At 41.6% G+C, this 15,506-nt stretch overlaps 1 protein-coding gene across 2 annotated transcripts in view; it reads right to left on the bottom strand.

Moving 5' to 3' along the window:
• The window catches only part of LOC110517528 (glutamate receptor ionotropic, kainate 3), a 122,150-nt gene that overhangs the window by 33,649 nt on the left and 72,995 nt on the right, over positions 1-15,506 (bottom strand). For both annotated transcript variants that reach the window (XM_021595539.3, XM_090229275.1), the window contains exons 7-10: positions 14,992-15,135; positions 14,095-14,202; positions 11,190-11,303; positions 4,544-4,747 (exon numbers count right to left, since the gene is read on the bottom strand). In XM_021595539.3, coding sequence (XP_021451214.1) covers positions 4,544-4,747; positions 11,190-11,303; positions 14,095-14,202; positions 14,992-15,135 — 570 coding nt within the window. The remainder of the gene's footprint in view (positions 1-4,543; positions 4,748-11,189; positions 11,304-14,094; positions 14,203-14,991; positions 15,136-15,506) is intronic.

Genomic DNA, 15,506 nt, shown 5'->3' on the forward strand with positions numbered 1-15,506 from the left:
CCATATTTCCTGTACCTCTTAACTCGATTGTTTTACAAAGATTTGCATATGGTGCTCCAACTGCCTCATTGTCCACCACTATTTCAATTTGCATTTATGACTAGAGAAATGTTGTCCCTGGTAATTCCATCGTCTGACTACAGTACGTCCCCCTTGAATAGCAAAGGATTGTAGAGTGATAATGGCATTTGCATTACTATAACATCACCCTATCCTTCAAGTAGACTTCTATAGCACAAAACACTATCATGTAGCAGAATAATGTAGCTGTGGTTGTTGATGCAATTGAAAGTCATGCTGTCCGTCCGTCAAAATGACAGCTCTGACCACTATCCCGCCCTCAGTAGTCAAAAACTCCTCCGCGTACCACTGTAAAACCAATCAGGTCTGCGACCCTCAGATAGAGACAACACGTGTACGTGCCTAGAACTGCAAATAAAGCCCCTTTTCAATCCAATATCTTGCCAAGGTCCCAAGTCCAGTCTGCTATCTCTACATGTAGACAATGAGATGTGTGGATTGCTGTGGTGTGCATCGGTCTCGCCGTAACCTTCCTGTGTGTCTGACGGAGCAAGAGATTAATTGAAAAGAAACAAATGATGTGTTAAGCTCGCTAATAATACTGGCATCAACATCATGATTAATTGGATAATCTATTGTGACTAAATCAAGTTTAACATGACCTGTTGCATAATTTAACGCCTTTTGAACAATGCTCTTTGGCATTGTAGTGAGCTTTGACGACTCAGAGGAAAATAAAGGCCGCTATGCTACATGGGCACGGAAGGCTGTTTTGTGTTTAATTAGCCACAACACACACACTCTTTCTCATTCAATATGTATCCTATTTGTATTTACACACAACAGCCTATTAATCATGTATACATGTGTATGCATAGACAGAAATACTGTATATTCACCTGATGCACACAAAGTTGGACTTGTAGGTGAGACACAATGCAATACTTCTGTCTTGGTTTATTCAATAGTACAATCTCAGGGAATGTATAGAAAAACACTAACCCAGCTACATGCATGCATGTTTTTAGAAATCAGAAATCCTTCCTACACGTTGACAAAAGGTGACATCAGACATACCAACAAAGACTCTATTTTTGTCAAACCACATTTTGCTTCTTTGTTGACAGAGCTCGGTGACCTACAAAGATGAATGAAGGCTTACAACTGCTTTTAATAAACACACACGACTACTGCACCGTTGAGTAATGAAACTATGATTTACGTGAGATTGTGGGCTGGCAGGACGAATCAGCTGATAACAAACGCAGACAGCTTTGTTTTGCTTGTCGTCTTCCTTAAACCAATAAATGTATCTAACAACTGTAGGTGACCTGTTGGGTCACTAGTAAACGGCAGCATTGTAATGTTATGTGGTCATCCCAACACAACATGGGTTAATAAATATTTGTTTGCTGTCAGTGTCATCTGAGCTCATACCTCTATTTGCATAAAAGCATCCCAGAAACATATCCATGACTTCCATTGGATTGTCAGGTATTCGTAAATGGCTATAAGGGATTCAGGTGCAGGAGAGCAGATATTGGGTACCCAACGGAGCCTTTTATTTAGGTGAACCAAAAGCACACGGCAAAGTGAACACGAAATAACAATACGGGTTAACATAACCCAGCGCAACAGACTAACGTGCGCATAACATGAAACAGAAGAAACAATACCACACAAAGACACGGGGGAAACAGAGGGTTAAATACACAACACATAATGAGGGAAATGAGAACCAGGTGTGTGGGAAAACAAGACAAGACAAATGGAAAATGAATCGGGGATGGCTAGAAGACCGGCGACGTCGACCGCAGAGGACCGCCCGAACAAGGAGAGGCATCGACTTCGGTAGAAGTCGTGACATGGATGTCAAACCTGTCAGCACATTAGCCAATGACACATGGTGATTCTGGTATGGGATGAACAGAATGCAGGACCACAGCCATGATACCAATCCTTGGGATAAGGTTGTCAAATGAAATGTTATTGGTCACATACACGTGTTTAGCAGATGTTATTGCAGGTGTAGCGAAATGCTTGTGTTTCTAGCTCCAACAGTGCAGTAATATCTAACAGGTAATATTTAGCAATTTCACAACAATATGCACAATACACACAAATCTAAAGTAAAGGAATGGAATTATGAATATATGAATGATATTGTTGTTGGTGTTGTTGGTTTACTTGTATGGAAACCAATATCCATCCAAGCTTCTCATGGCAATCCCAGGACAGTTCTCTTGAGCTGACTCCAAAGTTTACTTTCCAGGTCTGCTGTTTCAAGATCAGCTTATCAGTATAGACAGGAGGAAGAAAAGCTCTGAGCCACAAAATAGAACCAGCTAAATAAATCCATATAGCAGTGTTGATACAGTGTAGGCCACTCAAATAAAGAGCAGTAGCACAGGGAGACAATCTATAGCACACTTACCCTTTACATACTGTGTAAGGAACATACTAGATCAAAACCTAGTCCTATATTACTGTATTCTATAACCGTGATGCAGATAATAGGTACACCTACAGTACGTAATATCTGAATGGAACATTGGTGTTCTTGATTCCTCTACTATCAGCTGATATTACTATCTTGGAAGCAATAGACCCAAATACAGTAGAACTGTAGAAAACATCATGTAGCATGCTCAGTTCTACCCAAGCCAAGATAAGTGTTCAGGAATTACTGAGACCTCTTCAGCCAACTATTTAACTGTGAGAAACTGCTGAGAGTGAACTCAAACCATATATCAAAACAAGTAAGACCACAGGGCTTGAATTCATCTGCATTGTACTAAGTATATGTTGCCCATAATACACTATAGGGGGAAAATGTGTTGGAGTGCACTGAGTACAGTACAAAGTACATTTCACAGCATGGGATATATGAATGGAGATATAGATACAGGTGCTCTGAAACTTGCTTTGTTGTTTTCAAATGTTCTCTACTGTCTAGACAACTTTGAAACCTGACTGAATCACACTGTGTGATCACGCTTTCCACAGCCGATGTGAGTAAGACCTTCAAACAGGTCAACATTCACAAGGCCGCTGGGCCAGACGGATTACCAGGAAGTGTACTCCGAGCATGCGCTGACCAATGTGTCTTCACTGACATTTTCAACCTCTCCCTGTCTGAGTCTGTAATACCAACACGTTTCAAGCAGACCACCATAGTCCCTGTTCCCAAGAACACTAAGGTAACCTGCCTAAATGACTACTGACCCGCCAAGTCTAGGTCCAAGAGGCTTCTAAACAGCTTCTACCCCCAAGCCATAAGACTCCTAAACAGCTAATCAAATGGCTACCCTGACAATTTGCCCCCCCCCCCCCACCCTACGCTACTACTACTCTCTGTTATCATCTATGCATAGCCACTTTAATAACCCTACCTGCATGTACATAATTCCCTCAACTACCTCGACACCGGTGCCCCCGCACGTTGACACATTACCACCAGTACCACTGTATATAGCCCCGCTATTGTTATTAACTGCGGCTCTTTAATTATTTGTTTTTCTTATCTCTTACATTTTTGTTGTGTATTTTCTTAAAATTGTATTGTTGGTTTAAGGGCTTGTAAGTAAGCATTTCACTGTAAGGTTGTATTCGGTGCATGTGACAAATAACATTTGATTTGATTGTTATCCTCAAAACAAAAGTGAAAGACTGAAATCCGTGTGTATATCCAGGCTACTCTCTAGATAGTGGCTATTGGTAACATTCAACTGTCAAATCAAATGAAATCAACGTTCATTGTCACATGCTTCGTAAACAACATGTGTAGACTAACAGTGAAATGCATTCTTGCAAGCCCTTTCAACAATGCAGAATACAATAATGATAGAAAAAAAGAGTAAGATACAATAACATATGGACATCTGTAGCCTATGTTTACTGTTCATTATGAAGAAAGCTTGTATTTATATAAGCAACATTTTCCTGCCTCAATCTCTTAGTTCCCCCTCAAGGTTACTGATATCAACCTGGATCTGATAAAAGCTGGATCTGGCTAAGGCAGAGATTAAGTGCTACGGCGCTAGCCCACCTTTCCTAACCCTTTCTGCACCTAGCCATTGACTCGAACCGTCCGACTCCCACCCTCTCCCTTCTCTAAATGCCACTCTAGCTATTACAGCTTTTCCAGCCGAGCACATCGTTGACCAGGGGGTCTGAGGACAGGGAGAGGGCGATGGGGAGGGACACTCTCAAAATGCCAGCGGGGCACTGTCCGCGTTGTCAATGTCAGTTATATTTTAACAGCCTTCGATGCTTTCATTTGATGCTTTCAAAACCAACATCAATATATTGCTATACGTTTACTCATCCTAGTACGTCTTAAATCTTTATATTTTTTGTTAAAAAAAACACATTAAGTTTGACTGTGATAAGTTTCAAATCAGATCCTAACAGACAAAAACAGGGTCCTAACATCTAATAATTTACAATGTTGAGCACTAGTTATAAGCAATAGTAAGACAGTAATAGTAACAGTCAGAAGGTAACTGGTAGTCCAACTCACGTGTTCCATCAGCTCCTTGATCATGCCGTTCCACTGGCCCTTGTCGTCCTGCGATCCGTACTTCCCATCAGGCACCAGGCGGATCTCGTAGGTGAAGCCCAGGATGCTGGCCAGCTCCTTGAGCAGGTCGATACAGAATCCCTCGAAACGGTCATTGCCCACCAGCGCCTTGTCAGACTTCTTAAGCATGACATATGGTTCCTCCTGCACAGACACAAAAAATCTAATGGAAACCAGCGTTGAGGTCAGCTTTTTCCATTTGTTCTTCAGCACACGCACTTAATTGAGGCAAAGTGATCTGAGCTGATAAGTCGTTGTTCCGTCTAACAGGGAATGACAGGGAGACTCCGGTCCAATGTCTGGTCAGCTACACTGTATGTTTAAATATGGACGAGTGCAATGTTTTTTCCACTTATACTTTTTCCACATTTTGTTACGTTACAGGCTTATACTAAAATGGATTAAATAAATACTTTTACTCCTCAATCTACACACAAAACCCCATCGTGGCAAAGCAAAAACAGTATTTTTTATTATTGAAAATGAATACCCTATTTACAAAAGTATTCAGACCCTTTGCTATGAGACACGAAATTGAGTTCAGGTACATCCTGTTTCCATTAATCATCCTTGATGTTTCTACAACTTGAATTGGAGTCCACCTGTGGTAAATTCAATTGATTGGACATTATTTGGAAAGGCACACACTGTCTTTATAAGGTCTCACAGTTGACAGTACAAAAGCAAAAACTAAGCCATGAGGTCGAAGGAATTGTCTGTAGAGTTCCCGAGACAGGACTGTGTCGAGGCACAGATCTGGGGACGGACACCAAAAAATGTCTTCAGCATTGAAGATCCCTACGAACACAGTGGCCTCCATCATTCTTAAATGGAAGAAGTCTGGATGCAGCAAGATTCCTAGTGCTGAGCAATCGGGGGAGAAGCGCCTTGGTCAGGGAGGTAACCAACAACCCGATGGTCACTCGATGGAGATGGGAGAATATTCCAGAAGGACAACCATCTTTGCAGTACTCCACCAATCAGGCCTTTGTGGTAGAGTTGCCAGACGGAAGCCACTCCTCAGTAAAAGGCACTTGACAGCCCGCTTGAGTTTGCCAAAAGGCACCTAAATACTCTCAGACCATGAGAAACAAGATTCTCTGGCCAAGATTGAACTCTTTGGCATAAATGCCAAGACAACACAGGAGTGGCTTCGGGACAAGTCTCTGAATGTCCTTGAGTGGGCCAGCCAGAGCCCGGACTTGAACCCGATCAAACATTTCTGGAGAGACCTGAAAATAGCTGTGCAGCGCTGCTACCATCCAACCTGAAAGAGCTTGAGATAATCTGCAGAGAAGAATGGGAGAAACTCTCCAAATACAGGTGTGCCAAACTTGTAGCATCATATCCTAGAAGACTCGAGGCTGTAGTCGCTGCCAAAGGTGATTCAACAAAGTACTGAATAAAGGATCTGAATACTTATGCAAATGTCACATTTCAGCTTTTCATTGCTAAAAAAAAATAAATGTTGCTCTGTCATTATGGGGTATTGTGTTTAGATTGATGAGGGGAAAAAAAACATTAAATCAATTTTAGAATGAGGCTGTAATGTAACAAAATGTGGAAAAAGTCAAGGGTTCTGAATACTTCCTGAAAACACTTTGTGTCGACAGGAAAATCTAACTGATTTAAGTGACGGCTATGCTGTGCAATCGGAGAAATGTACAGCATGCAATAGGAAGTCTCGTTGATTTACAATAGATGGTGAATCTAGGCACTCTAAAATAGTCTCTGCAGCCAGCTAAACTTCCCTGGCCGTTCCCGCTCCCACATCCCTGTCCACTGCCCCTTGTAGACATTGTATAGTACAGTGCAATGCAGTTTATGGTCACAGAGCCAGCGGTCTTTACTGCCCTGTAAAATTCTCCCTGGCTCCTCATAATATCAGGTTGAATAAAAGCTTGATTAGGAACAGAATGCTTCAATGAAATGAAACATTCCTGAAATGTTGTCTCCATCGTCACTGGTCTCAGAGTAACCAAGGTGATGCTTATTGCCTGCATGAACAATGGCTAAACTCTCAATGAAACGATGGCGGATGGCTCGATATTTCCCTTGATTTAGTGTCTCCCACTATCTGTCTGCAAAATAGAGCCCATACATATCCCACTGTGCATTTTTTAAAAACATGGTGGTCCACTTCCTCACGGGCTATTTATTTATTGCTTCCGATAGCCAGACATACAATTCATGAAGTCTGTTCATAAGCAGAGTAATTGATTCCCCAGTGATGGTGACCTCTGCTTTTGTATTCTCATCGGCCACGTCTTTGTGTGACACAAAGCTGCTAGAAAAGCCGTTAAAGAGGAGGAAATAACCAGTCATAACACGGTTTACCACTTGGTCGGAAAAACGCGTGCTTCACAGGGTGGGGTTAGCTATGCTTATGGTGACAAAGGGTGTGATCTACACTCCCCTTTAAAAGTGTGGGGTCACTTAGAAATGTCTTTGTTTTTGAAAGAAATGCACATATTTTGTCCATTAAAATAACATCAAATTGATCAGAAATACAGTGTAGACATTGTTCATGACTATTGTAGCTGGAAACGGCAGATTTTTTTATGGAATATCTACATAGGCTTACAGAGGCCCACTATCAGCTACCATCACTCTGTGTTCCAATGGCAAACCCACAAATGCTGATACTCAACTTGTCTAAAGAAGGACAGTTTTATTGCTTCTTTAATCAGAACAACAGTTTTCAGCTGTGCTAACATAATTGCAAAAGGGTTTTCTAATGATCAATTAGCCTTTTAAAATGATAAACTTGGATTAGCTAACACAATGTGCCATTGGAACAGAGGAGTGATGGTCGCTGATAATGGGCCTCTGTACGCCTATGTAGATATTCCATAAAAAGTCTGCCGTTTCCAGCTACAATAGTCAATTACAACATTAACAACGTCTACACTGTATTTCTGATCAGTTTGATGTTATTTTAAATGGACAAAAAATGTGCTTTTCTTTCAACAACAAAGACATCTCTAAGTGACCCCAAACTTTTGAACATTAGTGTATATAAAATAATGCTGTGACAAAATATGGAAATCACTGTTGTTTCAAATCGTGTTGTCTTGATGGTAAATGCCTTGGTGGAAGAATCAAAACACGTCTAACAGGTTTAACCCATCCTAGTCTGACACTTAACAGATGTCCTTTTCTACACCCAAAATACCATCTCAGGGACTGACAAATAAATGTAAAGTAAATCATTGGTTTCAATCCTAATATGTAACTAGTTGGCCATTTGCAATTAGGGACATTACCTTTCAATAAATGATAACCAAGGAATACTTGATTATAATGCATTTAGATAGAAAGCAAGAGCTTAGTGGAGAACTTTGTTCAAGTTGTCCAATTATCTTGATCAAAAAGTTTGCGTGTTGAGGGGGAAAGAAAAAAGTCATTACCATCTGTTTCTAGCCTTCCCAACTCTTTTAAATTCCCCAAGGTTTGGACTCAAATCAAAGTGTTTAAACCAGTTTCACACTCTCTAGCGCAGCATGGGTGTCCATAAGAGAACGGATAGGAGATATGCAGACACAGTTACAGGCAATGGAGTGAAAACAATTAATGTGAGGGCTGGGAAATGCATTAAATATCTTAATCTCTTCGTAGAATGCGAGAAGATATCACCATAAAACTGTCAGACGTCTTATTCGCGGATCGCTGAGATCAGTTTGATGCAATGTCATTAAGCTCAGAATGGATAAAAAACACAGACACTGATATTAGTGCTGCTGATGCTCTATTCTCAACGTCCTTTAACAATCTAAAAGTGTTGATTCCTAAAATACTCCTAAACCATCACACACTATCAAAAGATGCAGGTGATCCATGCAAGTGGCTGGTTTGGACCTAAACCCTACTCCTGGATTGAAAACCATGTCCAATGGGGAATTTCCATTGGAAATGTTTTTTAGTCCATGAATAGGCTTAATCTGGCTCAAAGAAACTGACCCTAAATCTTATTATTTTGTGTATATATTTTTGGCTGCAGCTTTAAACACCACCTGTTTTATGGTTCTATTTCTTGTCTTTGTGATTGAAGTTGCTACTCCCCATGGTTGGCACCAGAAGGCACTGATTATATCTCTTCTAAACCTCACTCGGTCATAATTACAGCCTTGCGCTCCAATCCAGACTTAATGAGAGTGTTTATCATTGTTGATAACTTGTGTGTCCGTCCAGAATAAGCTCGTGGGGATGTTCATTGTCAGCACCTCGGTGATAGCTCCACAAAGACCCTCTAACCTCCCAGTTCACAGGCTTATATATAGACAATAGAGGATCTGAAAATGAATGTGGAAAGCTGGAGAGAACACCTGTTTATTTCCTAACATGTAATTAGTGGATATTTTATAGACTGGTCCATTGTGGCTCCCTGTCTTGTTCTCTATGGGCACCTTGCACTGCAAGTGCCTCACATCCCCATGGTGATCTTAATGTGACATAATGATGATCGACACTACATCCTTTGACAATCCAAGCTGGATTCTGATTGGCGAGGTAAACTCAAGGTGGTGTTCAATGAATTCACTGTGATTCATTTGACAGATATCTCCCATTTCCTGGTCTGAGTGGTGGTAGCGGAGAGGGCCTCAATGCCAAACATGTTTTTTCAACCTTCTAACATGGACTTTGTTTAAAGGAGATGTTATTTTTCCAAATGTAAATTATACGTACATACAGTGCCTTGCAAAGTGTTCATCCCCCTTGGTGTTTATCCTTTTTTGTTGCATTACAACCTGGAATTTAAATGGATTTCATGTAATGGACATACACAAAATCGTTCAAATTGGTGAAGTGAAATTAAATGCAAAATTAAAACTTACTAATTCTAAAAAATGTCAAACGGAAAAGTGGTGCGTGCATATGTATTCACCCCCTTTGCTATGAAGCCCCTAAATAAGATCTGGTGCATCCAATTACGTTCAGAAATCACATAATTAGTTAAATAAAATCCACCTGTGTCCCATAATCTGTCACATGATCTCAGTATATATACACCTGTTCTGAAAGGCCCCAGAGTCTGCAGCACCACCAAGCAAGCGGCACCACGAAGACCAAGGAGCTCTCTAACCAGGTCAGGGACAAAGTTGTGGAGAAGTACAGGTCAGGGTTGGGTTATAAAATAATTTCAGAATATTTGAAGATCCCACGAAGCAATCATTAAATCCATTATGAAATTTTTTTAAGAATATGGCAACACAACAAACCTGCCAAGAGAGGCCTGAAAGGGAGACCAAAGATAACCCTGAAGGAGCTGCAAAGCTCCACAGCGGAGATTGGAGTATCTGTCCGTAGGACCACTTTAAACTGTACACTCCACAGTGCTGGGCATCACGGAAGGGTGGCCAGAAAAAAAGCCATTGCTTAAAGAAAAAAATAAGCAAACAGGTTTGGTGTTCACCAAAAGGCATGTGGGAGACTCCCCAAACATATGGAATAAGGTACTCTGGTCAGATAAAACTAAAATTGAGCTTTTTTTGCCATCAAGGAAAACATGTCTTCCTGCAAACACAACAACTCTCATCAACCGAAAAAAACATCCCCAAAGTGAAGCATTGTGGTGGAAGCATCATGCTGTGGGGATATTTTTCATCTGCAGGGACTGGGAAACTGGTCAGAATTGAAGGAATGATGGATGGCTCTAATAAGAGGGAAATTATTGAGGGAAACCTGTTTCAGTCTTCCAGAGATTTGAGACTGGGGCAGAGGTTCACCTTCCAGCAGGACAATGGCCTAAGCATAGTGCTAAAGCAACACTCCAGTGGTTTAAGGAGAAACATTTACATGTCTTGGAATGGTCTAGTCAAAGACCAGACCTCAATCCAATTGAGAATCTGTTGTATGACTTAAAGATTGCTGTACACCAGAGAACCTCATTCATTTTGAAGGAGCTGGAGCGTTTTGCCTTGAATAATAGGCCAAAATCCCAGTGGCTAGATGTGCCAAGCGTATATAGACATACCCCAAGAGACTTTCAGCTGTAATTGCTGCAAAAGGTGGCTCTACAAAGTATTGACTTTGGGGGGATGAATAGTTATGCACGCTTAAATTTTCAGTTTTTTTTGTCTTACTTCTTGTTTGTTTCACCCCCCAAAATATGTTGCATCTTTAAAGTGGTAGGCATGTTTTGTAAATCAAATTATACAATCCCCCGATCAATTTTAATTCCAGGTGTAAGTCAACAAAATAGGAAAAATGCCAAGGGGGTGAATACTTTAGCAAGCCACTGTAACTCACAAAGGAAAATTGGTTTCTCAGCCAATCCCTGTAAAAGATTGAATGATAAGACACTGATATATACAGTACCATCCCCTAAGGTAATGTTTTGAGTAGCTTGTCAAGCAGAAAAGCTCAAATCTTAAGAACCAAGAGAGAGACAGACATGCAGATAGACAGAGAGACAGGGTAGAGCGAGAGAGAGAGAGAGGCAGACATGGTTGAGAGAGAGAGAGAGGGAGAGAGAGCGAGGCAAGCAGGCAGGGTAGACACAGACAGACAGAGTAGAGAGAGAGAGAGGGCATCTTTCAGGGCAAGGCGTCTTTCACGAAGGGCTGATCAAAGTCAGCTGACCTACCAGGATGGTGGTTATGACCAGGGAACGGTTGGCCAGCGAGTCTGTGATGTTCAACCCTTTCCGCTTGGGGACCTCGGTGATGTTGAGACCTCCGGAAGCACTCCACTTCCCCACCTGCGGGAAGATGAAAAGCGTGTAAGAGTTCGACTTTACCTCTCTACTGCGGCAACTCGTGACCCTGACTTCCCACAAGCTCACCTTGCTGCATTAGAGCCCACCGGGACACATTTCCATTAGCTGATTGGCTGTGTCACCTCTGGACACACTATACACCATGAGGTTATTGGGAGAGTTTGTGCAAAGAAGAAGGTGGTGGTGGGATGTGGAGGCAGGCTCTAAATGAATTGACATTTTAGGAGAGAAATCAAATCGTTCTGTTGGGAATGATGAAATTATGATGCTATGTTTCACTTCATCCTGGTGTTATGGTTTGGAACATAAATAACATGCAACAATTTGAATTGTCTCAAATGTAATCGAAATTAAACAATGTAATTCAGTAGTAGTCTCTAAGATTAACACGAAAACATTGTGCTGTCTTCTGCAACTTTTCAGTATCAAAAGATGTAAGATTCTCCAAACTGTCACCTGTCACCCCCTCGGTTGGCCTTGTTCTAAAAATACCAGTACCTTGTGAATATCATAGCTTATGAATTGTTGAAATGAAGAGAGAGCACAGCCTTGTCGAACTCCTACAACAAACATTCTTTCCACTTGCAACTCTTCTCTGATAACAGACACACAATAGGTAATTGGAGCACTTCTCTGAATGCAGGAAAAGAGGATAGGTTGTTTGTTTCTGTGTAGTATGTGTGTGAGCAACGTGGCGAGATTGTGGGAGAGCAATACAATTTAATTTCTTGATTAATGTCTTCCATTTAGGCATCATAATCTCCTCCTTTCCCTGGTTAAAACACATACAGAAACCAGAGCATAAAAAAATTGCAAACTAGATGAGCATCCTAGCATGATTATCATATGGTTATTTCAGGTCTGCTATCTTTGCAGTTTTGTGCCTTTTAGGAATGTAGCAAAACACAAATCCTACAATTCATTTTGAAAAGAAAGCCCAGCATGGGGTTGTCGGCAATGGAAATGTAAAAGCTTGATAATGTTGGCAGAGAAGTTCTGCTCTGAGTAATCTCACGAAGATAAATACAAAAAGATCAGAGCAAATACAAGGAGTTGCACTCGAGTAGCGCCTTCCGGGCAAAAAAATCTCCTTCCATACTGTTGCGACGACTCTGGAAGATATCATTACCATAAAGTAGTCAGTCCTGTAGGCTGCCGGTAACGACCTAATTTTGCATGTCGACTTGCGCAGTCACTCGCTTTCCCTACTCTCCTCCTCGCCATCCTCCGCTCGTTCTCCTTCTGCGTCACTACCAAAGTGCCATTTAATATTCACAGGGCTGGCTGGCACTCGAGGTGGATCCGTTTAAAGGTACACAAACACGGTGCATCGCAGCCAGTGTGAAAAACACCTGATCAAGTCCTTCTGTCTGGTCCACTGAGGAGCGTATGCTCAAATTTAAAAAGCATATTAGTTACAGCTTGTGTGAAACAGCCCCCTCAAAAAGGACTAGGCAACTGAAGAGAAGAGCTGCTTTAAAAAAATATCAATGTCTTCCACTCTGCATGCCAGCAAAATCTTACTAATTGTGTCCAATTAACTCAATTCATTAAATGTGCACAGCCAATGAAGCGATTCAAAAGTTATTTACCGGTGCAACTACAGGAAGAAGAGAGCTTTCTGACTTTTTTTCTTCCCTCTTTTATATTCATGTCAGTGAATTTTCCACTCTGACTGGAAACCTCTCCTAATTCCAGTATGAGCTCAAACTCGGGCTAATATTCAATTAGGGCAGATTAGGCCAAAAAGTCTCGAACAGTTAGCTAAAGCCGATTCCACAGATATATCCACTGAGTATTGGGGGATATGTAACATGCTTGAGACCAGGGATGGAGAAAGACACACAGTAGGCCTATACAGCTATCCACACATAATTTTTGTGTCTTTCATGCTGGTTTTAGCACACGAGTCAGTCTCAGAGATGTGCAAACACAGCAGTAGACCCAGCACAGCAGAAGAATGAGATATACGGAAATAGTTTGGCGCATTGTGGTCGTTCCAGCCTGGAGCTGCAGTGATATTCTGAGCTGTCCTAGCTATTATACAGGCTCATACAGGCTCTGCCATACGGGAGCGCTTGAGGAAGTCATAATGGCACTTATCTCGAGTTTATGCTTCCATAACGTATGACAAACCCATATCACCACAAAGCAGTTATAGTCCGCAGGGTGCTACTCTGCCTTTTAAAATAACACAGGAAGTTATTATTCTCCTTCTTCATTACCAACTTCTGACTTCTTTTGGTGGGTAAAACAGTGAGGTTTATACACCTCATTAGCAAACAGCATTTTGGGCAACAACTTGAATTACCATTAGAGTCTTGCAATTAACACTTTGTCTTCCCTCATCCAATTTGCTTTATGATCCATTAACTTCTGCTTATTTTTGAACAGCCCATTGGCGTCCTTGTTAGGAAGTAAATTGTACTGTCAAATGGAGACCGTTGTGCATTATTCGTTCCATATTAAAAAAGAAAACTGGAACGGATATCAGATTTTCACTCTAGACGATTTAACAGGGGATATGCAAAACAAATGTTATGTCCTACGAGAGAAAGAGAGTATAGTGTATCGTGGAGGGTATAAATACATCTGTGTATGTGTAAAATCACCAGGGTGATTTTACACAAAATACACGTGTATTTTACATGTCCATTCATGTGCAATGTCCTCAGACTGAGTGAAAACGTGAACTATTACGTAACACTATACTTCTTTAAGGTGTGGTTAGTTTGATAGTTGAAGTCATTGTGGTCAGAATGAGGTGTGCTACCTTCTCCAGGCCCTCTTCTTTCAGGCTGATGATGTCCAGGTCAAAGTCTGTGCGGAGGCCACTGGTCCTGTTGAACGACAGCCTCCCCGTCAGGCCTTCCCAGTGAGACTGCAGAGAAACACACACAACCTCACATTAACACTCATTCATGAAAGCATGTGAATACATGCAAACACCATGGCGGAAAGGCACACACACACACACATACACACACACACACACACTCGGCTAAATTTCCTTTTTAATTACATTTGACGTCCCAACGCCTCAGACACATTTTACCCCAGACCACAGTGTTAATTAAAGACCATCTCCTTCGCTTGATTCCACACAAGGGAGAAAAAAAACACATAACTGCTCATCATTATGATCGACTGATATGCCTCCCCTCCCCCGACCAGAGCCCTCAACCTTTTTCTCCACGTGGTGTCTGTTGGCAATGATGGAGCTACTGATAGAGCTATGGAGCTAACACATTCCCCTCATTTATACTCCGGGCTCTGGCCTTGTGTAGTTCGGTACACTTATTGTGCACAGAAAGGCGCACCAGTTTCCCTTTTCAGTGTAAACAGGACACAATGACTCACTGTGAGTTTGCCATCTGTGAATAGGTTATGAATACAGGGAATTTAGCTGGAGAGATTACATTAACACAGCTTTGAGTAGTTCATTACTTTGAGACACTATTCATTAATAAGAGATTCACCCAGATAACATTGCTTTTGTCTGTAAGATGTGTGTGCCATGATTACACAACGTTCCTTTCCTCTCCAAATGTAATTGCATTTGTCAAGTGGATTCAGAGACCAACAGTACGGCATCCACGATATCCTAATATGGTTGCCGCACACAAGATCAAACATCAACATCAAATGAAAACAAAACGCTCAGCATCACCTCTTTGATGAAGTTCATAAAGCGCCCGCCGAACCTCCAAGGCTTGTGGCGGTGGCACTGCAGCGAGTTGACCGTCATCTGTGGTGCGTGCTGGTAGGAGACGGACACGATGTGGACCGCGTCGTACGTCAGAGCAGCATCTGTCTGGAATAAAGGGGGACATTATTTCAGCTGACGGGCTGTGGACAAGGGGAGTCCACTCCCTTAGCACCAGTAGCAGCAAAAGTGTTTGAGAAAAAGCTAACAAAGGGAAATCAAAGCGCTCAGATTTTTCTTATTTCCCAGATAGCATGCCCGAGAAAGTGAGCTCAATTCCTTTTGTAAATATGGATATGAAGCTTTCCAGGCAAGTAAGACGAAATTAAAGGCAGCCTACCTTGATGTTTGTATCTCATACGGAGTTCCGGGAGCAATTAAAAGTGCATACTACACAGAGCGAGTACACTCCGTTCCATAAAACCCCTCCTTCTCCATACAGAAATAATGAGACCTGTGAGAGTGCCGTGTGGGTGTAT

The sequence above is a fragment of the Oncorhynchus mykiss genome, chromosome 3, assembly GCF_057628025.1.
Source record: "Oncorhynchus mykiss isolate SJ-2025 chromosome 3, ASM5762802v1, whole genome shotgun sequence".
NCBI lineage: Eukaryota > Metazoa > Chordata > Actinopteri > Salmoniformes > Salmonidae > Oncorhynchus > Oncorhynchus mykiss.